This window comes from Pollicipes pollicipes, unplaced genomic scaffold (assembly GCF_011947565.3).
Source record: "Pollicipes pollicipes isolate AB1234 unplaced genomic scaffold, Ppol_2.1 Scaffold_5724;HRSCAF=6776_pilon_pilon_pilon, whole genome shotgun sequence".
NCBI lineage: Eukaryota > Metazoa > Arthropoda > Thecostraca > Pollicipedomorpha > Pollicipedidae > Pollicipes > Pollicipes pollicipes.
Genome location: NW_023596746.1, coordinates 49,399,817 through 49,424,505, shown reverse-complemented (window position 1 = coordinate 49,424,505; position 24,689 = coordinate 49,399,817). Strand labels below are relative to the sequence as shown.

Sequence of the window (24,689 nt, the reverse complement as noted above, 5' to 3'; positions counted from 1 at the left end):
CCGAGGCGCGGCCAGCCGGCGGCCGGGGCGCGGGCCGAGCGGCCGGCGCGCTCCGGAGCCGGCGACGGCCGCGGGGTCGGCTGGGACGCAGTGCGCCGCCGCCGACGGGGTAGCCGCTCTGGTCCGGGGCGGTCGCTCGGTCATCCGCCGCCGGGTAGAGCTGACGCCGGTCCGTCACCGCCCGGCTGACGGCTCGCGGACGGCCGGTCGGCTGAGCTGCCTAGTTGCTGATTTTGTATCTCAATAAAGTCAGGGGTGACCGCAGTGTGTCTGGTGAGGGGTCCCGGGCTGGTATGGCCTGGGGCGTCGTTGGGTGGTCGGTCGTTGGGACGATCAGCAGCTGACTCTCGGAATGATGCCATTTTTCGGCTGCTTCGCGTGTGTTTTGCAAGGCTGCAGCAGCCCGCGGTGCGCTTCGCAGGACTGTAGAAGACCGCAGTGCGCTTCGCAGGACTGTAGAAGACCGCAGTGCGCTTCGCTGACCTGACTCTGAGCTGCGATTGTCGTTCCTTACACTGCGGGCATGTACTCGCGAGATAGTGATGTATAACCTGAAGTAAGTCACCTAGGAGATAAGTTGCGCACTCCAGGGCCGCATCAGTTCTAAAGTACGTCCCATCTCAGTCTACTCGACACACGGATTTTTGCGAAGGTGCCGAGCGAAACACCGACTCGGCTAAAACCCCTCATGGGATTTTGCCGCCGAAACCAACTATGACTTGCATGACGGCGCTTCGTATGGCATTCCGAAACGCGTTACTGATGGTTCTCCACAAACGCACCTACATGCAGACACCTGGCAACTATTCCTGCTCCTGTTCTCAGCGAATACCACTAAGGAAGAACAATAATGCCCGACAGATGGGAGCGTGAGGAATGGCACGGACCACACGACTACGTTGGCGTACGAGCATGTGCTTCCACTCCGCCGCCCGCAAGGTTGGCGAACTTACGTGCTCCACAATGACTCCGGCTGCCATCTACGCAAGCTCTAGAAGCAGCATCGCTCCCACTCCCGCAGTCAGTCCGGCTGTCATCTACGCAAGCTCTTCAAGCAGCCTCGCTTTCGCTCCCGCAGTCAGTCCGGCTGTCATCTACGCAAGCTCTAGGAGCAGCCTCGCTCTCACTCCCGCAGTCAGTCCGGGTGGGCTCCGTCCGCCGTCGTCGCGGCCTCCCTGTCCGCTCCGGCGGCGGTCGTCGTCCGGTGCGCTCTCCACAAGGCCGCGCGCTATGTACCGTCCATTGTTCATCGTCAGCGTCCCGCCGCTGCCGTGACGTCACAGTTGCCGTTTCGTGACGCTGCCGTCGCCGATCGTGGGGCCGGAGCTATGTAAGCGCACGCGGAGACACTTAAAACAGCGTCTCCATGTCGCGAATGCCACGGCTGGCGGCCGGCCGCGTCGCCGCGTGGTCTACGATCACGCAGTACTCGTGGTCGACGTCGCCCTCGTGGCGCGCCGGCCGGCCGCTGTCGGGCAGGTCGCTCGGCCCCGCCAGGTGGATTGTGCGCGTCACCAGGGTGCGCGCCGGCGTCGGCCGGTCCGCGGACCGCGTGGGGCGCGCGTAGATCGGCATGGGCGACGCCAGCTCACGCGGTGGAGACTCGCCTGCCGACGTGGACGCGATGTTGCGCGGCGTCGCCACCTGGCGGCGCGATGGCAGCGACATCTCACTGGGTGCCGCCAGCGCCGTCTGATGGACGCCACGCGAAGACGTTAACGATGAATCTACTTGAGGGAGGCTTGCCGGTACACAGCGCTCGGTCTTGTGGCGTGTTGCTAGCGAAACGACAGGTCTGAGCGCGAGCGCTTCCATTTTCGGGTGAGGAAGAATGCGACGATCAGACCGATGATGAGGATGAGAATGAGTGCGACCAGCACCCACATGACCACCTGGTAGGGACTTGACTGGTCCACTGAAACAGTGCCGGCCGTGTGTCAGTTAATCACTCCTCTGCCTGCCACCTGGTGAAAAACACACAAATGCTTAACTTGATCGACATTTACCATAAAGTGAATGGCGATCAACTGGTTCGCTGATTCTCAGCGTCTAGCAAACTTAATTTGCCTGCACTTGCGGTGAATATCTAACTCTGGTGGTATTGTGCACAGCGCAAGAGCAATACTGCTGCGGGCTGCTTCTAAGAAGCCACCGGAGGGAACTTAAAGGGAACTTAGTGCTCTCGATGCTGCACGCCCAGCACCCAGTGATATGCCTAAGGGTGCGCGGAGGCCGCCGATTAACGGACCAATGGCAAACAAAGGTTGAAACAACAAACAGACCGCAATTATACCCACCCGCATCCATGCTTAACGTTTCTGGCAGCCAAGACTCGACAGTTTACCAGGGACAGACGGCACGCCGTCACCCACCGAGCGGCTGCGTAGTGGTGGGATCGATGGGGTCAACGGTCGAGCCGCCGCCCTCGATGAACGGCAGGAAGGTGTTCCAGTATCCGGCGTCCTCGCGCCGGTAGCCCACCTCCACCACCGAGCCGGCCAGGTTGTAGAAGCTAGGCTCGTCCAGGCTGAAACGCCGCCAGCGTTCGCCGAAGCTGCCCCGGATCGGGTCTCTGGGGGCGGCAGCCGAGGTCAGCCGAGGTCAGCTGGGGGCAGCAGCCGAGGTCAGCCGGGGATGGCAGCCGAGGTCAGCCGGGAAGGTAGCCGAGGTTAGCTGGCGGCGGTAGCCGAGGTCAACCGAGGTCAGCCGGAGTCAGCCGGGGGCGGCAGCCGAGGTCAGCCGGAGAGGTAGCCGAGGTTAGCTGGCGGCGGTAGCCGAGGTCAGCCGAGGTCAGCCGGGGTCAGCCGGGGGAGCAGCCGAGGTCAGCCGGGGAGGTAGCCGAGGTTAGCTGGCGGCGGTAGCCGAGGTCAGCCGAGGTCAGCCGGGGTCAGCCGGGGCGGTAGCCGAGGTCAGCCGGGGGCGGTAGCCGAGGTTTGCTGGCGGCGGTAGCCGAGGTCAGCCGAGCTCAGCCGGGGTCAGCCGGGGACGGCAGCCGGGGCCATCTGGGGGCGGCAGCCGAGGTGAGCCGAGGACGGCAGCCGAGGTCAACCGCCCCCGTGTCTACTGCTTTGTGTCTGCCGCGTCTGGCGCTCTTTGTGTGCCATGTTTGCCGTTCTGTGTCTGCAGTGTCCGCCGTGTTTGCCGCTCTGTTCCTGCCGTGTCTGCCGCTCTGTGTCTGCCGTTTCTGCTGCTCTGTTTCTGCCGTGTCTGCAGCATGTGTCTGCCGCGTCTGCCGTTCTGTGTCTGCCTCGTCTGCCGTTCTGTGTCTGTCGTGTCTGTTGCTTTGTGTCTGCGGTGTCTGCCGCGCGTGTCTGCCGTGTCTGCCGCTCTGCCGTGTCTGCCGCTCCAACTGACCCGTCCGTGATGAATGCCGTCCAGTAATCCCTCAGTTTGATGCCCAGCCGCTGCTGGGGCCGACCGTAGGCGTTGCCCACCAGAAGACGGAACATGGTCGGTCCGAGCAGATAAAGCAGCTCCGAGCCGTGTCCCGCGCCTGGTGGCAGGAGCACGGCGCCAGGGCGTTAGCGTCAGCCGCGGGCCAGGGCCTGGACACGCGCCTGGTGGTAGGAGCACGGCGCCAGGGCGTTAGCGTCAGCCGCGGGCCAGGGCCTGGACACGCGCCTGGTGGTAGGAGCACGGCGCCAGGGCGTTAGCGTCAGCCGCGGGCCAGGGCCTGGACAATCACCCGCATTAGGAGCACAGCAGCCGCGGCGGACCAAGGCCCGGACAATCCCCCGCATCAGGATATCAGCAACGGCGGCGGACCGAGACCCAGACAATCCCCCACCCCCATCAGGAGCACAGCAACGGCGGCGGACCAAGGCCCGGACGATCCCCCGCATCAGGAGCACAGCAGCGGCGGCGGGCCAGGGTCCGGACAATCCCCCGCATCAGGAGCACAGCAACGGCGGCGGACCAGGGCCCGGACAGTCCCCCGCATCAGGAGCACAGCAGCGGCGGTGAACCGGGGCCCGGACGACCTCCTGCACACCAGTGCGGCCTCTACTCGGCTTTGACGAGCGCTGCCTCAGATAAACAGAGGAGTTTGGATCATTTCACGGCTAAGGGAAAGCACGAAATAAGGTTGTTTGGGAAACTCCTCTGCCTCCTGGTCGCTGATCGTAATTACGGAAACCGCTTTCTGCACGCAAGGCGCCGAATGTACGGCTTCCTTGAGCAGCGCCAACATTTCAGAACGGCGAAGTTGGAGGTGCTTTCCATCAAATCATTGATATAGCCGATTGAAATTATTTCTCAAAGAAAGCTCTTCCTCACGGAATGCAATGTTGCAGTATCATCTGGTGACCAATTATATTGATGAACACATAACACGCTTTCTGCGGTCATCGGAACCAGAACCTGACCATGATGCAGCCTTCGTGGTCTCCGAGGTATGTGGTACCGCCGTCAGTACGTTACTTGTTTGCCAGTCATTCGCGCACTCCTGTCCTTATCACGTATAAACGTGACTCCGAGTGAGGCCGCAGGTCAGCATGCCTCAACATCAGCTAACCGAAAGTGTTACCGTTTTAGCTGGCTAGCACGGCCCAGCCAGTCGCGCTTTTGACTCAACCATCTATTTTCAACCATGTATCGCACCACCATGCAGTTTTTTGAACAGGTGCTACAATCTATATGCGTCGTATTGTGATGTTTCAAGGGCATCTGCATGCAAACTGTTTGATTATTTGGATAATTCCTGATTAATGCACCGCCGGAATGTCACTTTCCCTTTCGATCACCGACGGAAATACACACTTAGAAAATTACGAAAATCTGAGAAAACGGGTCAAGAGCAGGTACTGATCATAGAAATTTACAAAGATGACCCTCAACATGAAACTAGGCGGAGAAAGCAACGAAAATTATATCGATAACTCACATCGATATCGTATAGTTAATGTGTGAAGTCGATCATGTGTATTCGACCGCCATCCAAAAACCCATCGGTAAAAAAGGAAGATAAAAGTGTTGTTTATGTGTGAAGTCGATAACGTGCACTCGACTACCAACCATGGATCCGTCGATTTTGAGGCATTTTTTAAAGAAAAGATGGCAGGTCTTTGAACCTGAGCACACAGGTGTGAAATGAACTAAACGATATGGATGAGTCGACCGTCACAGGACCCCACGTCCCCGCGTCGACCGTCACAGGAGCCCACGTCCCCGCGTCGACCGTCACAGGACCCCACGTCCCCGCGGGCTCATCACTGCCACCACATAGCAATGGCAGTAATCAACCAAACAGCGAGTTTTTTAGATCCGGTGTCAACTACCACATGCTAGGGCTTGCACCGGGGGATTTGGTTATGAGAACTACGCATGTGTCCAGTCCAGTTCACTGCGATCAAGATCCGCCCAAAACAATCATTTTTGGCAACACATTGTTCCCAATAAAATGTTTGCTTTGCATGCTAGTTGAAATGATACAAGTGGTACTAACTACAACCTGCTTTGACCTACGATATAGCTTTCAGGCACTCTGTGTTTAGCCTTGTCACTCTTTGACACACTGATAGTGAACGCAGTGAACACAAGAACGCAAAATAGGTTTGCGGTTGGCACAGCTGCCGGAACATACCCACTTCTATAGCGGCATGTGAAAAGTTCACCACATCCAATGAAAGTTGGTGGGGGGCAGCTGCCCCTCTGGCCACACTGCGGTTCGCACCCCTGTCTGTAACGTCCCTGATACCGCTCGTCATCTGAAGTGAGCCGCACGCCGTCTGGTATACTGCCCTCAAAATCAGCGCGCTAACGATCAGTGGCTGCGAAAGGGCAGTTTGGTGCTCACGTCATGGATACTGCGGGCGTATATTTGCGAACATTCATGATGAGGCCTACCTTGAAAGGTGACGACGTTGCCGAAGATGTCGGGTCCTCGCTCGGTGAAGCCGTAGCCGTAAATGACGGCGCCTGCTCGAGCGTACATCTCCATGAACTGGTACATCGGCGCGGCAAAGTATGCGTCTCCAAATATCTGCAAAGAGGAGCGGGCAGGTGTGGACAAGTACGATGTGGCTGGCCGAAGCGGACTTGGCTGCTAAACAAAAACTGGCAGTATGCTGCATGGGTGCTGGATGTCCGAGTTCAAATTTTAGCACCATGTTATCTCACCCGTAATCGGTTTCCTCTCAATCAACGCCTGAGGAAGGCACGCCAGGCGTCATGACAAGCTCGCTTGCGGGCGGGCTCACCTTGGCAAAGGGGGCCTATATGAGCTAACCTTAATATCTGTACATTGATTGTCAACACGAGCTCAACAGCAAACCTTAACAACGTTCTTTCTGGAATGAGCGCACCTAGACGGAGCTGACGAATAGGAGTTCATTTCCACAGAACCTGGCGCTGTAAGCTCATCCGGACGATGCGTTCCAACATCAGCTTACCTGGACAAGACTACCCGGCATCAGCCCATCTTGACGAATCAGCTGGTTAGGATGAGGTTAGCTTGACGACGCTGGTCAGCATCAGCTCACCTTGACGAAACAGCTCGTCAAGATGAGGTTAGCTTGACAACGCTGGTCAGCATCGGCTCACCTAGACAAGACTTCCAGGTATGTGTTAACTTGACGAGGCTGGTCAGGATGAGGTTACCTTGACGAAGCTGGCCAGCATGAGCTCCTGGCTGCCGGGCGGCACCGAGTCGATGTAGCGGTAGGACAGCACCCGCTCCAGCAGCTGGCGCTGCTGTGTCAGCCGGTACTGGTCCAGCAGGCGCGGGATGACCACGCGGCGCATGATCAGTGTCAGGTTGGAGAAGGTCAGGCGGTCTGTGCCCGGGTACTGGTCTGCCGAACGCGCAGGTCAGGTCAGTGTAAGCCAGCTCCCCGGCCAGCCCAGCTCGACACTGCGGCGGCGGCGAGCGCGCTGGTGCGAGAGCCAGACCAGCTTTGGGAGGCAGGCAGTTTGCGCATGCTCTTAAATTATTTGTTTCCCTCCGCATCTCGTCGTGGTCCTAATGTTAAGGTTTTGAGTCATTTTGACTTAGCACGCACCCGAATGGCCGGTTGAATACTCTTCACTCTGATCGGGGGTCAATACCCCCCCCTCCGAAATTTCAAAAACTGAAAGAGCTACAGGCACTAAATTCACAGGATGTGTCGGCCTGTGTATGAACTCGCTTTTGTCAAAATTTGAGATTTCCAGGTCATAACCTTCCGGCCAAATAATGTCAAACAAGGTCAAACACCAGATCGGTGTGCAGTGACCAAACCTTCTCATACAGCAGCCGCAAACCCAGAACCCTGTTCTAAGCAAAAACTAACTGGTACTCGCTGAAGGTAAGGTCATGATGACCAAAATCATACAAGATTGCGTTGATTTATTCATTCGCATAACGGGAAAAGGTTACATAATGCGATCGGAGCGTGACAACAAAATGTTGACATGGGTCATTTGAGGCCAGTGACCATTTTGACCTTGAGGAAGTCAGTGAAAGATTCTGACGCGGTCCCTGTTATCAATAAATTGAAAAGGACCACTAGAAATTACCCCAAACAGCTTTCAAGCAGCTCTCAAGCTCTCAAGTAAGAGGGGTTTGGTTTTACCTTGCCCTTCATACCTAACCCTAGGTTAAAAAGGTTTGTTAATTCGATTGTTGTGTTGCCTAAGAAACTATGTTAGAGGTGTACGGCCTCATCTAACACTCCGTTGTTGCATCAAATTGAACGGTTCCCTAAAAAAAATGTCTTCACTAAATCCATGGCCTGATTTGGACTTATCATTGGTCACTGATTTTGCAAAGGAAATCTAATTTTTTACACCAAAAGATCAAGCTTTCGGGAATGGAGCAGATTGCCCCCCCCCCTCCCCCCAAATCCGAGCTAGCGTTAATGAAACAGTCACTTCCCAAGCCTTGTGATCGTAAATACTTTAAACACGGGTCTCGCCGCCAAACCCATGTTTGCACGACCAAACAACCGGTCTATGTATGAGGCGCCCGCCGCTGTACAGCTCTCGTATAGGAGGTCCAACATCACCCACGCGGTTCTGGTGGGTGGCCGTGCCGACTCACAGAGCATGACGAGTGGGTGGCCGTGCCGACTCACAGAGCATGACGATGCCGTCGTCGTGGTCCATCCCGGCCATGAGCGGCACCTTGGCGTAGTTTCCGAAGCGGAGCAGCCGGACCGGATCATCCGGGATGACCCGGTCGCCCGAGGGCAGAAACGAGTCGGTGACCGGCGCGAACACCGGGAAAAACCGACTTCGAGACTGAGGGCAGGGACGAGGCGAGTCATGTCGTCGGCCTAGATACAACGGACAAGCGGCTCCCACACCCTGGGACGGAGATGGTAACTTCAAGTGGTCGTATGGCGCTGTGCATGCGCATGAACCACCTCCAAATGCGTGAAAACTACAGTGGAAATTATGGTTTAAGTAGATAAGAAAAACCGGGCTCGGGCAGAGACTGGGAACAGAACAGGAGGCTGGTTGCGAGGTCGAATGAGATTTACGGCGAAACCTGACTGCGCGACAGGAATAGCGACTGGTTCTTCTGCCGACCAACCCAATCAAAAAATGATGGAAAGACATATCTGAGACTGTTGGTCATGGCAGCGGATGGGTAAGGGGCTTTCAGCGATACACTGAGAGAAAAGGCTTAGAGGCTGCGTGACATCAGGCAGTCTCTCAGTCATGAGACATACGATAAATGCACACAAATGCGAGCAAACAAATCAGCAGCAACTAATGAACTACCTTAAAAGCAAGACCTCCCAGATCAGAAGGACGATGCTCAAGCCGTCACCCGGTCATTGTATCGTCGAGTCTTATTCGCACCGCATGAGGTGGTACTTCTTCACTTTGGCCATGATCTCCTCCACCCACTGATAACGAGTTCGTCCGGCTGAGGATCGAGGACCAGCCACCATCAACTTCTGGCGGGGCGCCATTTTACATGGGCGCGGCAATCACCTCCAGTATGCGTTGGGTGGCGGTCAGCAGCCGCAGAAAGTCGTGTCTCTGCAGACAGCGCAGCGACGCCACGTCACTGATGTCCCGGCAGCCCATGATGGCGGCCAGCTCCTCTCCCACGCGGCGAGCCTCCACGCTGCTCATGTGCGCCCAGGACGCCAGCGGCGACCCTGACATCATGACCGCCCGCTGAAACAAGCCCTGCGACCGCGGCGACACCATGTGGAGACCGACGGAAGCTGCGCCTGCCGAGAAGCCCAGCAGGGTGACCCGGCGCGAGTCGCCGCCGAACGCGCCGATGTTGTCGCGCACCCAGCGCAGCGCCAGGTGCTGGTCACGCAGCCCCAGATTACCCGGCGCGCTGCGTGAGCGCAGCGTCAGGAACCCTGCCGGCCAGCGAGCGGGCGCAGGTCACGACAGCGGCCGTACGGACCCGCGTTAATCGCTGGAGTTCTTGGCCACCCTGCGAAACCGTTCTGTGCTTGATGGCATAGACTTGAGATGGGTTTCGCTCAGCCACCATCGAAAAATGGCAAACTTTTACGTTCATTCTAAAATATGTCGGCGCGTCACCATGCACTCCATTTACATCTGTTTCTGTGAACACGGAGAAAATAAGAACGTTAACTAGCCCACTACGCATTGCACTACCATAGGCACCCATTCGTTATTTGCCACGTTTAACATGACCACACTTATTATTACACCTTCTCACGTACACATGCTGGTGAACTCCAGAGCGGAAATAAGCAACGCTTCAAAATATTTACCAAATATGTTGGTGCGATAGCTGACAGAGACTATGACCAGCTCCTCAGCTGCCAGGTCCTTCATCGGGAACTTGGATGAGCGTTGTCTCCAGAACAGCTCACCGTCAAGGAAGACGACCACAGGAAATCGCCGGAAGCCGACAGGGGCCTGCCAAGGACGACACTCCGTTTTACGGCTTGCATGCGACCCGAACGTTTGTTGAATGCTCTAATTGACTATTAAGTAATTGTGGGATGAGCTTGTGACGCTACAAGCGTTTAAGGCATTGTGTGTTTTGTGCGGTCGAATGCAGTCGAAGGTCGAATGCCGCAAGACATAGCTGTTGTTATGAACAGAGCTATCAGGGTCAACATGAAGAAAAATATAAATCTCAATGTGAAGAAAATGTCTCGCAAATCTGAGTCTTCCCGAAACGCTGGATTCCGTGAAGCCAAACAATGAATTTTATAGCAGCCATTCCGTTGTTCTGAAAGCAGGGAAGAAATAATTTCCTCTACCATGGCACTACCTGTGTGTCAAAAGCACTCCATGTGATGCATTATGCACTGTGAATGACAGGCATCCATCAGGGTTCATGGTATCTCGCTCAAAAATACCGCATGTGATGTATTATGTGTCATGAATGACAGATATCCATCAGAGTTGATATCTCGCTCCATCAATCCATCATCGGGCACATGGCGGCTTTTTTCGCTGTCGGCAGCACTTTCACCTCGCACGCGCGCCGCTGTACGCCGGCCGGCGGCGGCCAGGTCTATTCAGAGCGTGAGGGGCGTCCGCGCGCCGCTGCGCTCAGCCGCCGACAGGGAGTGGCTCGGCGGTCCCCGCCACTCCATACACGGCACAGTGAGCGGGGAGGGGGGGGGGGGGGGGGGGGGGAGGCGCGGCCTGCTGTCGGAGGACGGCCCGGTCACAGCGACTCATGCAAAATTATCCGCACACGCATTACTTACATCAGCAGAATATTTTCACGAAGTTAACGCACCATGCAAATGTGTATGCTTAAGTGAGAGCTGTATTGTGGCTCACTTGTTTTTTATCACTGCCTTTTGGCTCGCGGATTTGTACAATAGCTTTCAAGCCACCGGTAGTGACCCATATTTGGCTGGGTTGGATTCTCTAGTTGAGTCATGAGACGGGCTGAATCAATAATTGTCTATATTGATAAGGCAGAAAGAAATGTAATGATTCGCATGCTTATAATGCGTCGCAAGTCGATTCCGACAGCAAATGTCCATATGGTGTAATGTCAATGGCCGGTAGCTTCAATGTCTTAAGCAGCTCAAATACTTTTCACACAGGTGCCGCAGGGTCGTTTCGTACGAATAATTAAGCATGCATCGAGGTGTGTCTGTATACAGATCATACACGTTTCCCCAGTTAGATGACGGCCACCCCTGTACACGCATGTAGAGAATGAAGGAGAATTTCTGACGTACGCTCTCACATATCATGTTTACGGGAGGCGTCGACGGCACTAGGCCCAACTATAGGAAGTCCAAAGATAGGTCCAGCGATGGGTAGACGAGACCCCCAGGCGGAAGCAGAACCGTGCATCCATGTCTAAGAGGATACATGCCAACAAACATAGGTGGAAAGATACCCCTGACCCATGCAGAGCTCCGCCCGAAGGCCACGTTGAAGGGCGCCCAAAGACCAAGTAGACGGGCGCACCGAGTCGGGCTAGTCCACCTGGTCCCTAATTGATGGGAACACCAAGACCAAGTACGTAGCCTCACCAAATCCGAATGCAGAGACCCTTCGAAAAGAGAGGTGAGGTCGTGTTCAAGGTCACGTACGCCCCACACAAACAACTACAGAAAAGCACCCAAAGCTAAGTCAGAAGCGCATCCCAAGCTCAGGCGGGCCGCAATGCCGTTGAAGTAACTCAAATATCAGATAATTTGCCGATATTTATGGACAAGTTTCTGAGCTTATCGCAGCGAATGTATCGCTATTTCCCCTGATAACTTAACACCGGGAGGGTGATGTTAGCACGGGACTGAGAAGGGGCGTATCGAATCAGAAGAAAGTACAAACGGAGAAAGTGGAACAGATGCAGAGGTGAGGAGAGGAGTAGTACAGCGGTTGGCAAGTGAGGTGTAAATACTCGTCGAATGTGGAGGAGACTTCCGACTCTTAGTAGACGGGGATCTCAGGCGCAGGCGGAGGGCGCCTTTACGCCTTCGAGCTATGTAATCTATGGGAATTAAATGCTGCAAACATCTGTGCGGAGGCTGTCAAACAAAGGGGGATAGAGTCTCGAAATAAGAAGTTGAGCAGCTGAGGTGAAGGATGTAAGTAGCTAAATTAAGAGCGTCGACCTCTCCATCTGTGGCAATACGGTATGTCTGTCTACGTCAGGAGGGGTGAAAAAGCTGCTGGTGTACCGGATACGATCGGTGACAAAAACTGACACTTTTGTAAGCCAATTGGTGAAAGCATTGCAAAAATGCGAACATATTTCAACACACCAAACCGTTTGCAACAGACCATCCCAGCTAGACGAAACTCAAAGCTCAGTATTGTTCTGTACTCGCTAACTCTTACAGCGTGAGCATGTGCTGAGCACATGTCGAAACGTTGATGTTTCGCTGTATGGGCCAGCTAAGCCATAAGATACTGCCAAACATAGTGGATTTAATCAGGATAGTTTTTAGCAGGTGACCGAAACATACTGCAAACTATACTATATCAGTACTGAGGTCACAGATCGGCGGTGACACGGCGCTTTTCCAATGTCCCTCAGATCAATGCCTTCCACAGATTTTTCAGCCAAGATTCACTTCACATACTATACAGTGTAGAATACTGAATATTTAGGCTCATTACTAGTCGTAAGAATCGTTGCTGGCCACATCATCTTGCGGCCAACATGCTCAGTTTGCTACGCAGCGTCTTAAAGCGTCATGCCGTTTCAGACCGATGACCTCAAATGCCCGTCGCGCGGTGATGCGTTGGGTTAAGTGCGAAGCTGTGGACTGTTGATGGTTGTGTTCATGTCGTGAAAAGATGACTGGTTAGAAGAACGTGCCTAATAGCCAATTAATGCGATACTTTAAAAAGCTCTGCCGATCTAGGAGGATCATTGTTTACGCATACCGGAGCTATAGCTTCAGAGGCCAACGGAGGACTTTGAAGCGACACATGTCAACGATTCATCCAGCGCTTCCCGCTGTTGTGAGGAACGGTGGCTTGGAGGTAAGAGGCCGAGCACCTCTGGTGTAGGGCTCCCGCATTGCCCGTGGCACCACAGACTTGGCGTACTGATCGGTGGACAGGCGCCAGACAAAACGCTTTTATTGTCATCATATTGCGTATAAAGTCAAATGAAGGTGCTGGAGGTGTTCAAAAATGTCGTTGACGTCTGTTGATAACGATATTGCATGGGTTTTGCTCTACATAATTCAGATGATGTTAGAAATTGCGAGTTCTGCACCGGTAACAGTTTGCGAAGATAGTAAAGGTCGTCAACGCTTCCAGCTGATTGTATGCTAACGCCACAAACCCTAAAATGATATTGTCATATGGTTGTAGAACTATGCTATCGGTAAATGTAGGGCTTCAGGGATGCAGTTTTGAAAAATACGTAGAGATGAAGAATGAAGATTTGGGCGGGGTGAGCGGAAAGCAAATATAGCTGAGCCTGTCCCCGAAATGCACTTTAAACAGTTTCGTCTCCAAATTTGACGCAATTTTCTTTTCATGGTTCGGAGGAAGAGTGCAGTTTCTCAAAATTAGTTTCGGAGGGCTGAACTCTAAAAGTCATGATTAGTCGAAGATAATGGTTAAAAGGGATTTCTAACAAAAGAAAACTACATACCTGGTTATGAGACACAATGCCCCCCCCCCCCCCCCCCTCCTAACTGAATAGGAAACGACGCGCCTGTAGGCTGGTTATGTTAAGCATACCTTCATCTGATAATTTAGTCTCAACCATCATTCGTGTTTGATGGCAAGCAACTGAGTCCCCGAAACGAAATTGCTTGATGGCTATGCCGCTTTGCATTAACTTTAGGTGTGTCTTGTGGTTCATCGCATGCATAATTTTATTCCAACGGCTTCTGAAAGATTTGGCTCCAGGTAACAATTTCGACGGTTCCAGCTTTCGTCGGTGACAGACAAGACACTTTTTCACCTCGGTATGTAAGCACACTTTTTATCTGGACGCACTACGCAGACCAGCGACACGGATTTCGGCGAAGATTGCACATGCGACGAGTTCAGCCTACGTGACAATCAATGACACGACACCCTCAGCTCAATAACAGCGCCGGTCACAGCGTGTGCGAGAGGCTGCATGGTTTGACATTTAGCAGGCAGACGCTTTCGTATGTGCGGCAGACACAAGTTGTGCAGAGACCAAGCCGTCGCTGACCCGCCGCAAAGCTAAAACAGCGACGAGTATAGGGCCCCTAAAACCCAGGGACTGTCATTTAACGCCCGCACTGACAACTTCGCAGAACCAATCAAGACACGCTGTGCATCACTGAGATCCTGATCAGTTATGCGTCTATACCAGCGCCAGTGGCGTCGCAGCCTTGCGCAGCGAAGCGGCCGGGGGCCACAGCCACAATATATTGAGTCGATGTCATGAGTGCGTACAGCTAAGTTGCCCGAGCAATGTGTCCGAGTAGCCCACGACTGTTAAGCAGGGTAGAAATATTACCTGACGTACACATCACGTTGCTCATGCAGAAATCAACGTTACGTCGCTGGATGCGGCGGTACAGGCGCCAACGTCGTCACCTCTTGGCGCAGCGCGGCAAGCGGGGACCGTTTGTAAGATATCTAAGGCAGAGAACTGAGCTTCTTGATGTTTAGGTGTAGATGCTGTGAACTGCCCTGGGCCAGCGACCATACGTGTCGTCAAATCTAAGCTCGTCGATAATCAGACCATGATTGATTCGAATGATGCAGTATAGCGGCGCATGGCACTGTCGCTATCATTCTAAACGTTAAAGCTTTAAAGCAGCGCATGCGCAATGGCTATGAACTTCAGACCCACGTGCAGGTGAACCGATGCATTATCAAGAACCCCGCAGTTGACATATCAGGGCTCCAGAATATGAAGCATTAAGAAGCTAGTCATCCCAAAAGGTTTAAGACGAGCTTAAAGCGAACTAAGAATATGAAGTAAGAACGCATAATGCTCGGCCACATATAAATATCCACACAGTCGCACAAATAATCCACATAAGAAATAGGGACGGACAAAGCTTACTGCCCTATTGTCTCACAACGCCCCTCCCCCAGGTTAACCTCTGGCTAAGGAAAAGATCTCAGGCCGTTAAACTGACCCCCATCCCATCTCCCACCCCCACCTACAACCGCCAGCGCGTCGCGTTCAACCGACCGCCCGGGCCTGTGTTAAACCTAAGACAGCCCAGAGATCAGCTCAACAGTCCACCGTCTCGGAGCGGTAGGTTGGAGAGAGGGTCGACGGGCATCGCGCCGGAGGACAGCTTGTCACGAGCGAGGCCGCTGGCCCAGCGAGCCTTGGCTGAGCTAGGGGACTGCCAACCTGAGCAGCCCAGCGAGCCTTGGATGAGCTAGAGAACTGCCAACCTGATGAGTGACGGAGCCCGGCCTCCATGCCCTCTGGGGGTCAACATCTTTGCAACCTCTGGTCGCAGGTCTACACACGTCTGAGCAACAAGAAGCGTAACTCTTTCGACGGTATGGTTTATCGACTGTCAGGTGCTGGTATACAACCTGCTTGATCAGACGTTTTTTTCTGCAACATCGCAATGCCACCACTTTTTCAACCCCTCCCCCTTTGGATTAACAGTGAAGAAATAACATTTTAAAATTGCCAAGAAAACAGTGATGAACACGGGTTGAAACCTGGTCCAGATGTCGATGAGCCAGCACCACAGCTTCTCGGCACTGCCTAACACTGCCGGGAGGGGGGGGAAGGGGGGGGGGCAGCCGCACAGCCGCGCCGGCCAACGCCGGGCGATCTGTGCAGGCCAGCACACGCTGGCGTGCGCAAACCAGGGTCCGCTCGTTTTGAGTCGTGAATGATTTATGTCATTCATTCTGTCAGAGCAGAAAAAGCTTGAAGTGAACTGGGTGATGTAAGCGAATGCACCAGCTCCACGTCACTTCTTATCTCCATACCGCCCCTAAAGTTTTGCTGCGACTTGCTGAACGAATATCCAGAACACTGGCAAAGTGCGTTACATATTAATTTGGGGCATGCAACTAGCTTGTGAATGGAAATGGTTGAAGACACGGATCGATAGAATGCGTAGAACTGAGACATCAGTATCAGCCAGCATTCAATGAACGGCAGCTCATTCGAACCATTCCGTTGTAAGCTGATTGCTTTTAGTTCTTTTTGGAGGGGGGGGGGGGCATTTTATGCACTTGAGAAGAAATGAATGCGTCACTGCACTTGAACCAAAACGAATTGCTTCCATGCATAGTTCTGGCGCAACTGTGACATGAAAAGGTCGTTGAAGGCCCATAGTCATTATTCCACATAATCTGGGCGTGTCAGACACGAACTAATCCACCAAAAGTCGCCACGTGCGCACACGCTCCGCTGTTTGCATGAGAGGAACGGACGCCGTAAACGTTCGGAGGCCATCTGGCTGTCTGTCATGATGTTTGCAAACAGCCGCGACCGCCAATCTGCCAACATGAGCAAGCTAGTTCCCGGGTACGAACAACCTTGGCCTACCGCCAGCAGAATCTACAAATGACCTTGACCCACTGCGCCAGCTTTAATTGCAACGAGAGGTTGTCAGCTGTCATCATCTACCAAAAGTGACCGCCTACCCCAGTATCCTGATGTGACCGCCTCACCTCCGGTATCCAGGCGTAACCGCCTCACCCAGTATCCTGATATAACCTCCTCCCCCTCGTTCCTGATGTGACCGCCTCACCTCCGGTATCCAGATGTTGAGCGTCAGGCAGTCCTCGGAGACGCCCGTCTCTGGCACGCCCTGCGTGTCCAGCTGCGGGCAGGCCGGGCCATACCGGTCGAACAGCTGGGTGCGGTTCCAGCCGGTGTGCCGCTCAGGAGCCTGCCGCAGGAGCCGGGACGCGCCCTCAGGCGTGGCGCACGCTCTGGCCACCGTTCGCCACGCCGGGGTCAGACATCGCAGCTTTGTCAGCGGTCATGTCCACATGGCATACATCGTCATGTGGTGAGCATTCAAACTAATTATCTTTGAGGTGTGCTACTTGTGTGTTTGGTGATTGTCTTCGCTGTGTACGCACTAAGTGGTTCTTGCTTATGGCAGCACTATCACATTGCTTGTGCTCTTTCAACGCGAATAACGCGCGTAAGTCTCCTGACGCGGCTGCTCACGTTACACCTTAGCTGTGCCATCCGCTAACGGCCGGAGCAGGTGACGTAAGTCTCCTGACGCGGCTGCTCACGTTACACCTTAGCTGTGGCATCCGCTAACGGCCGGAGCAGGTGACGTAAGTCTCCTGACGCGGCTGCTCACGTTACACCTTAGCTGTGCCATCCGCTAACGGCCGGAGCAGGTGACGCCTTTTGGCAGCACCTGCCGGGACCACCTGTCGGGACCACCCGTCGGGACCAGCTGCCCAGTGTACTCACCTGGAAGCGGAGCCGGCCGATCGGCGGCGCTGCGTACGGCACGCCCCGGTACGCGTACACGGACCTTTGCGTCGACTCGACGTATTCCCGTACCTGGTCAACAGACGCGGCGTCAGTGGTGCGCCACGCAGCACATCGCCGCAGTCGCAGCGCTGGACGCAGATGGGTGCTTTGAAATCATGGCGGGCAACGAATAAAAGCGCAAGGAAAGGATGGAATAAAATATGACATATTTCACGGAGCACTGAACTAGCCGCGCGGGACTTCGATTGCAAACGGCCACCCAGATGGTGAAAAGCGCCACGCAACTAGAATTAGCAAAAATCATCACGCGAGTGCAAGTGACGCATCACTTGTGCTGTCTACTGCGCGTCACGGCGCCGCCCATGCTGCAGCTTACCCCGCGCAGTGAGCCCTGGCCGATGGTGATGACGGGTGTATCGAAGCCCTGGCCGGCGGCGAGCGTGGCGGCCAGCGTCAGCAGGCAGGCCTGCAGGGCGCGGGCGGCCGGCCAGCGACGCCGGCGCCGCCCGCTGCCGCTCATGGTCGGCTGGAGGCGGTCCGGCCGGCCGAGGCCCGCCCGCTCCCCATGCGTCGCCGGCACACCCGCGCCGTCACCAGCCGTCGCGTCGCTCTCGCCGCGCCGATCACCTGCCAGCCTCGTGGCCGGTCGCGTCCGCCCGACAGCGCAACACCAGCGGCAGCACTGCGCCCGCGCCGCCCGCCGCCCGCATCCCCCACCCGGCCACCGGGCAATCGGTAAATGTGTCAGCGCCGGGCCCGACCCGGCCGGAAGTGTGGGGCGGGGCGCACCGCCAAACGGCCCGTCCAAAGGCCGCAGCCTCCCGGCCGGTGCCCTGTCCGGCCGGGGCCCGCGCCACGCCGCTGAATGGCCCCCGCCCCGGCACGCCGGCGCCGCGCCACGCACGCCCCGTGTCCGGCACGTGTGCACGTGCTGCCGGCCTTGGCTGGGCTCACGTGCTGGCGCTGGTCGTGCCCGGGTCGCCCGTGGAGCTTGGAGGGCCTCGCGTGTCACTCAGCTATGGCGGACGGTCGCGACCCAGACAGCTGCCTTTTCTGCCGCCCTGCAAACAGGCAATCATCGCAGGGGTAAAAATGCCAGCGGGCAAACACGGGTCGGCCAGCACTGGCTGGCTTTGTTCCGTGGCGGACGAATGAATGCACGCTGCAGTGAAAAGGGGACACGCGCCGAACAGCACGGCGGACTGTATATGCATGCGTGCAGCATAAAAGTGCTGGCGGGCTGAGCGGCTTGCAAGCGAATCACCGCTCTCTTTTTTTAATTTTGAATGCGTAGTGAATGCTTTATGCGCCATACATGCCATGCACGTACAGCGTTTTGACGTCGATGCGGTGAAAGCCGATCACGTGGGGTAATCGCAATGCAAGCAAAAGTGTCTCCCCCGATCGGGACGGTAGTCGAAATGACGTGGTGTGTGCACCTGGGAAAAATCGCACTATCGTAGTCTCAGCACAGGCTGCTTTCGGCGACCACACGTGATGACGCATGAACTGCTATGTCTGTGTGTATGTCTGTGTGCCCTCTCTTTTCAAGCAGATATGTAGCACAGACGGCTGCGTGGATTGCGGCGAAGTTTGCACATGCAACGGGTCAAAATTTTAGACTGCCCACGGCATAACTTCACTCCTTTCCGATCACGGCTGCGACCACATACCGGAGCCGAATCGGGTTGCCCCCAGATACAGCGAACACATGCAGCAGCTGATCCGGAACCTGCGTGGATTCACACGCGAGCGCATCGAGGCGGCAGAGGCCCGTCCAGGTGTCGCACACCCGCGACCTTAGCGATTTGTTCAGGTATTGATTTAACGACGAGGTCTGATTTCGTTGATAACGCGTCGGATGCCTATGCGTGGCATGAAAACACTAGCTGTGACGTCTGTTTTTCAATGTCGCGAAACCTTTGAGGTCAAGTTCAAGGGCGAATGACGGGAGACTCTATAAGACCCAAAAGTTACCCACCGATTAAGGATTTTAAGCGTAAGAATATTCAACAGCGCATGAGCTAGCATCCGCCAAAAAGTTCAACCTTCAATGCCACTCTTCAAGGTCAAGCTCATTCTCAACTGACAGGAATTCAGCATCAACCATGTGAACATTATAGCGCTTAAAAGTCCGAAATCAACGGCTAACCTTTGGATGATATGAATTTCCCTGTCATTTGAGCCTGAATTTGACTTTCAAAAATATCCTTGAGATGTCAGGGCTCTGAAACTACTCTATTTTATGCGCTGGCGAACAAACTGATGCTTACAAATCTGAAATCGGCCGGTGAATTGTTGGTGATATGAAACACCCGTTATATGGACTTTTATTTCACCTTAAAGGTTACATAATATTGAAAAGAATGCGTCAGAATCGGTGGTCTAATGCCATAACTGACTATCTGACGCATTTTTATCAAAATCGGAACTCGTCGCTAAATGCCGTCACAGTGAGATCGGTGAAAAACGGCTGATAGCGCGGCAGGCAAGCATTCAGTCGTTTAGGCCCATGCTGCCCAATATCCACCGCGGCAAATCTCAAGTGCATGGGTTTGACATGTTGGCTCTGCGAGAGCTGGTTCACGCCCAGTGTGCCGGACAGGTTGCAGGCCGTCCGCGGCTGTAAACTGTTCCAGCGCTACCGTCCGGCCGATTTGGAACTACCCGGAGGCAGAGGTGGTGAGGCGGTGTTAGTTCGCGGGCACCTGTATTGCGAGTTGCTGCCAACGCCAACTATCGGCATCGCCAGCTCACACTTGGAGAATGTTTGAATGTAAGTACGTGTCAGCAAGCATCAGTCAGTAATTGTGGCGAGTACGTATCGTGTGCTTAACAACGCCGTCCGCCAGTTGACTGCTGACTTTGACGATCAGAATGCCAGTTGCTATTCATGCTGTTCAGTTATCCACGCCCTGCTCTGGTGGTTACTGGGGATCTCAATAACTGTTGAAATCTCGACAAACGTTAAGGATAAGCAAAGCTTCTGGAGTAAAAGGCTAAGCAGACATGACGTCACCACTAGAGTAAAATTAAGTAGCCCATAGTATGGTTTTTAATTGATACTACGGAAAGGTTGGTAAACACTAGTAACATGATTAAAACCGAGCTTTCGTCAATGAACTGACTGGATGACAATCCTGCTATATATCTTCATATAACTGGTATCTACATAGATACTGTACATTTTGGATTTCAAATAGTCTTAAGACAAATCAATACTAGTGCATGCTTCCAAAAATAAATCCTATAAACCACGTTTTTGACCTCCAGCACCCCCACCGTAGTTATTGTATTCAATGCGACTGGATAAATAGACATTACAGGTAACGCTAGCATTACATATAAAAATGGGTAATGATTGTTCATTTACACCTTCGTACTGCAGACCCCTAAGGAGTGAAATGTAAAGATTAGGTAAGGTGAGGAGGGCAGGTGCCAAGACTTTCGCTTTTGCTGTGCTATGAGGCATTGGCTAATTGCAGATCTATAATGCCGGATAGGTCAGGTGAAAAAGAGTGCGCAGGGAATGTACGCGCACTGCCTTACTATATTGCTAAGACTATTTTCCGAGCTGAGATATTGGCTACGACTCTTTGATTGACAGAAATTGCAAAACTTGCCAGAAATCGTCCGATTTTACAGGAAAATATGCTATCTTTAATTCAAATGGCGCGCGTTGCATTTACGCCTAGCGGGGTTCACCACTAACTACCTCCATTATGGCATGCCAACCCTGCATCCATCCTAGCAGCGCCCTTCCTAAGGCTACATGATGTCTATTCCAACTTCCCAATGCAAATCCCAGGGTGCTGCGAGCCCGTCTGGCCCACTGTTTCCCATCCCACCTTATGTTATTGTTGCTGTATGTTGTACTCTTTTACACAGGCTGTTTCTAAGCGCTCCGGCTAGAGCTCTTCGGAATAAATCACTGGCGAGTGGGTTACCCCATCTCTGTCGGCGGCAGGTTGGAAGCGCGTTTCAGCACTATTTTTGTCGGTCTGGTGCAAACCAATACCATCTCCCAGCTGAAAGTGTTTCATGGGATGTGCTTGGTCGAAAAAGTCCGGTTCCTAGTCCGGAGGTATTTGTGTATAAACCGGTCCGCAAAGAGCAGCGCTGGTACCACACGATTTCGTCTCGTGATGACGTCACATCGCCTTCCCAGAATGCAGTAGTGTGGGAGCTTTGGGATAATATGCTGCTCCGACTATTCGTCATGTGCGATATGCATGCGATTAACAACGTTCATTCCACCTTTCACCCAACGAAGTCTGCTCTGTGTAATCCTTACAAACCGTCCCGCTCTGGTGCGCAGGGTCGGAGTGACGAGGTGTCCTTACGGCGACCCGCACGATCTCACGCGCGTCACTATGCACCTCGGTGGGCACGGAGCATCCGCATGTTCTCATACCCTGCGTCGCTACAGTGACAATTTTGGGGCTGATGCGTTTAACCGCCAACTGTTCCAGACTGGGCGCCGGTCTTAAAGGTTCATCCTTCTGACATGAAGTGGCGCACATTCCAGTGAATGCTCCTGCAACAGTAAGAAATAGTAGCCCCGGCACACGCACGTGACCCGGCTGTGTCGCGCCGCCGTCCGCAACGGCTGGCGGGCGCTCCACAAGCGGGAGATAGCCCCAGGCGACCGCAGCAGCTTGTGGCGAGTGCTCCAGCCCGCGGCAGGCCATAAACAGCGGCGGTGTGAAGCGCCCACCATCATGCCAAATGCCCCATTATGTCGCAATAAGCCCTACTGCAGCTGGCTGCGTGCCGGCTGCGGCAGCGTGAGCGCCGACGCGCCTGCCCCGTGCAACGTCAAGCTCCTGTAAAGAGGGCATACCACATCTGCTGGGGTTTTGAACTGCAATGGCCATCTTGAAGATCATTCGGCGCAGTTCAAGGGCAATCGCAATCACTCAGGGTCCGTGACGCCATAATAACGTCACACAAATTCTGTCATTCAATAAGCCATCTGGCGATCAAAGCCAATAGAAATATATTTGATGAGTCGTCCACATCTGGCGTTCGTGAACACGATTTCCAGACAAAGCGGTCGTCAGTTGGCTTTCAATCGATGTTGTGCAAGGTGCGATAGTGTATCAAACAATGGCATGCTGAGGAGCACATTTACTAAACAGACAAACTTATTGTATAGAGCAGTCGCTTTCGCTCAAAAGCATATCAGCTGTTATAAGCCAGCTTATGCCATCAGATCTGATGCTTCCTTCAATATCTTCAAATGTGGAACATCCTCCTTAAGGTGCAACCGATTGATATGGTCAAGTTGCGTGCAATCCTTCCATCAAGTGAACGACCACCTTTACTAGCTTCGAGGGCAGACACACAGTCAGAGCCTTGGCGAGGGGAGGGGGGCGCAGGTTTGAGAACGGCCCCCCGGTAGTGAAATGGCTCCAAAAAGATCGCCGTGTATGGCCCATTTGTTAACAAGGGCACGTTTTTCCTTGACATTTTTTTTTTCGTTTTTTATTGGAACAGAAGGCAGAAGATACCGCTAGACGAACTCTGCCTGAATTTTGTAGTCAGTTAACCCAAGAAAGCATGCGTTAAAATATCTTTGAAATCAATCACCGGTGCCCTCCATTTTGAAATAGTCTAGTGGACTTTTTCTAAACCGAAATAACTCAGAACCTTCGTCAGCATTTTTAAAATGGGTCTGCAGAGATATTAGGGAACCCCGCGGATGTAGATTATAAATCAAAATGCGTCAGCAGTTTGCATTAACGTAACCAGGCCATGTTTGTCTGGAAATGTTCAATCTTTAGTCAAGATCAGCTGGTGATGCAAACCATGTAATGCTGCTTTCAACATGCGCGCTAACAAATCCAACCAACAAAAACCTCGACACCAGGCGTTGCAGTCTCCGTGGGCCGCACGGCGTCGGTCCTGTGGTCTAGTCGTGGTCAACAGAAGAGTGGAAATGATAACGTATCTAAACCAAATATCTCGGAACCTTTGAGGACACCAAATCGAGCAATTAAAAAGCAGTCCTGGGATATGTTTCACTGGTGTCATTTTAGATTGATGATGAAAATATTTGGTTCTACAGCACAGCGAAGCTGTGCTGGAACCTATTGGGGGAGCTCGAGGAGTAATGGTCGAATCTTTATTTTTCGTGTTGCTATAGTTGTTCATAGGTTCAGAGGACAACCTCAAAGTTGTAAAAGACACGTCAAGGCTAATCTTTGAACGGTATTATTAATTTTGAAAGACATTCAAAACTATTATTTCACGGCGGTCGTGCTCACGTACACAGCGCCCACCGCCTGGTGTTACTTGCAGCCGCCAACACCGCTCGGTTCTACGGACACTTAACACCACACCATCGCTGTCCTTGCTCCCAATCTTTCGGGCTCAAACCTTTTGATGTAATTTGTTTTACTGAGCGATTTTGCAAAAGAATGAACGTTCTCAGGCCAACATGGCATGGTCTTGTTCGTTTTCGAGGTCATTTCGATCCTCTCCTATCTACACCAATGGGGCTCTTGTTTCCGGCAAAGGCCCCTTGAGAAGAGCACTAGACCCTGTCAGGCACTGCGGCTCCCGACCGACGCAGGAGCCCCTCATTGCGTCAGGAACCAAGAACATTGCAAATCGCGGGCCCTGGCCTCGTTTCTGCTTGGGGAATGGGTCGCAGGGGCTCGGACGGACATGGAGCCGACTGTCTGACCCTGTGTAGAGGCCCTTTATAGTACAGATAGAGAATCTTAATAAGAGGGTCATTATAGCAGCCCTCTGGCTGACATTTCAGGTCACAGCATTACTAATGAAAACCGGGCCACGAGTCCAATAGGGTCCTTGATCTTTGGCCTAATGATCCCTTTGGACCCTTCTTCGGGCCGCCGCAAATACGGCTTGTGGCAGCTCGGGCCAATTGCCGACGCAGGATCCCCTGTGAGGCACTGTGGGCCCCTGGCCGACACCCTCATGGTTTCAGCGACCCTGACTCGTGTAAATCGCGTGCTCGGCCTTGTTCGTGTTTGGGAAATGGGCCACCAGGGCTCAGACCGACACGTAGCCGACTTTTCGGTGTTGGTGGCATCCCACCGAAATAGAAGCCCGCAGTATCCCAGAGGTTCTCAATCGATGCAGGAGGCCCTCTGACCGATATTTGAGGTCACGGCCTTGCGGGCGGGAGGGTATCCTCAATATGACCTACGGCCAGTATTTCGGGTCATTGACCCCCAATCAAAAGGACAATGATACTTTCCATCGACCCCTTGTTTTTTTTGTTTCTAGGGCCATTCGGCCCCTCTTCGAACCTCCTCAAACAAAGCCTGTGACTGACTCGGGGCCACTAGCCGACACCTGATCCCCTGCTATGCACTGTCGGCCCCTGACCGGCACAGTGGCCTCAACCATTGTTTCAGGAATC

The 24,689-nt window shown here is 53.7% G+C and overlaps 1 protein-coding gene across 1 annotated transcript; it reads right to left on the bottom strand.

The window, feature by feature from the left end:
- Positions 1-526: 526 nt before the first annotated feature.
- Positions 527-24,676, bottom strand: LOC119103143 (cholinesterase 1). The gene is made up of 13 exons (XM_037226594.1): positions 24,656-24,676; positions 18,967-19,025; positions 17,670-17,769; positions 17,270-17,362; positions 16,584-16,724; positions 9,690-9,837; positions 8,920-9,305; positions 8,052-8,217; positions 6,598-6,791; positions 5,845-5,980; positions 3,355-3,493; positions 2,373-2,572; positions 527-1,915 (listed from the first exon to the last, which is right to left on the bottom strand). The coding sequence occupies exons 1-13, from the start codon at positions 24,674-24,676 to the stop codon at positions 1,779-1,781; spliced, it is 1,920 nt and encodes a 639-aa protein (XP_037082489.1). The 3' UTR covers positions 527-1,778.
- Positions 24,677-24,689: the final 13 nt, after the last annotated feature.

Bases quoted from the DNA above. Each gene is read 5' to 3' on its own strand.
- LOC119103143 (XM_037226594.1), bottom strand. From the start codon at position 24,676: ATGGTTGAGGCCACTGTGCCG. The intron at 5,981-6,597 runs GTAACCTCATCC...TCCTCTTTGCAG, and splicing joins TGCTGGCCAGCTTCGTCAAG to ATATTTGGAGACGCATACTT. The intron at 1,916-2,372 runs GTGGGTGACGGC...GCACTGTTTCAG, and splicing joins CACCACTACGCAGCCGCTCG to TGGACCAGTCAAGTCCCTAC.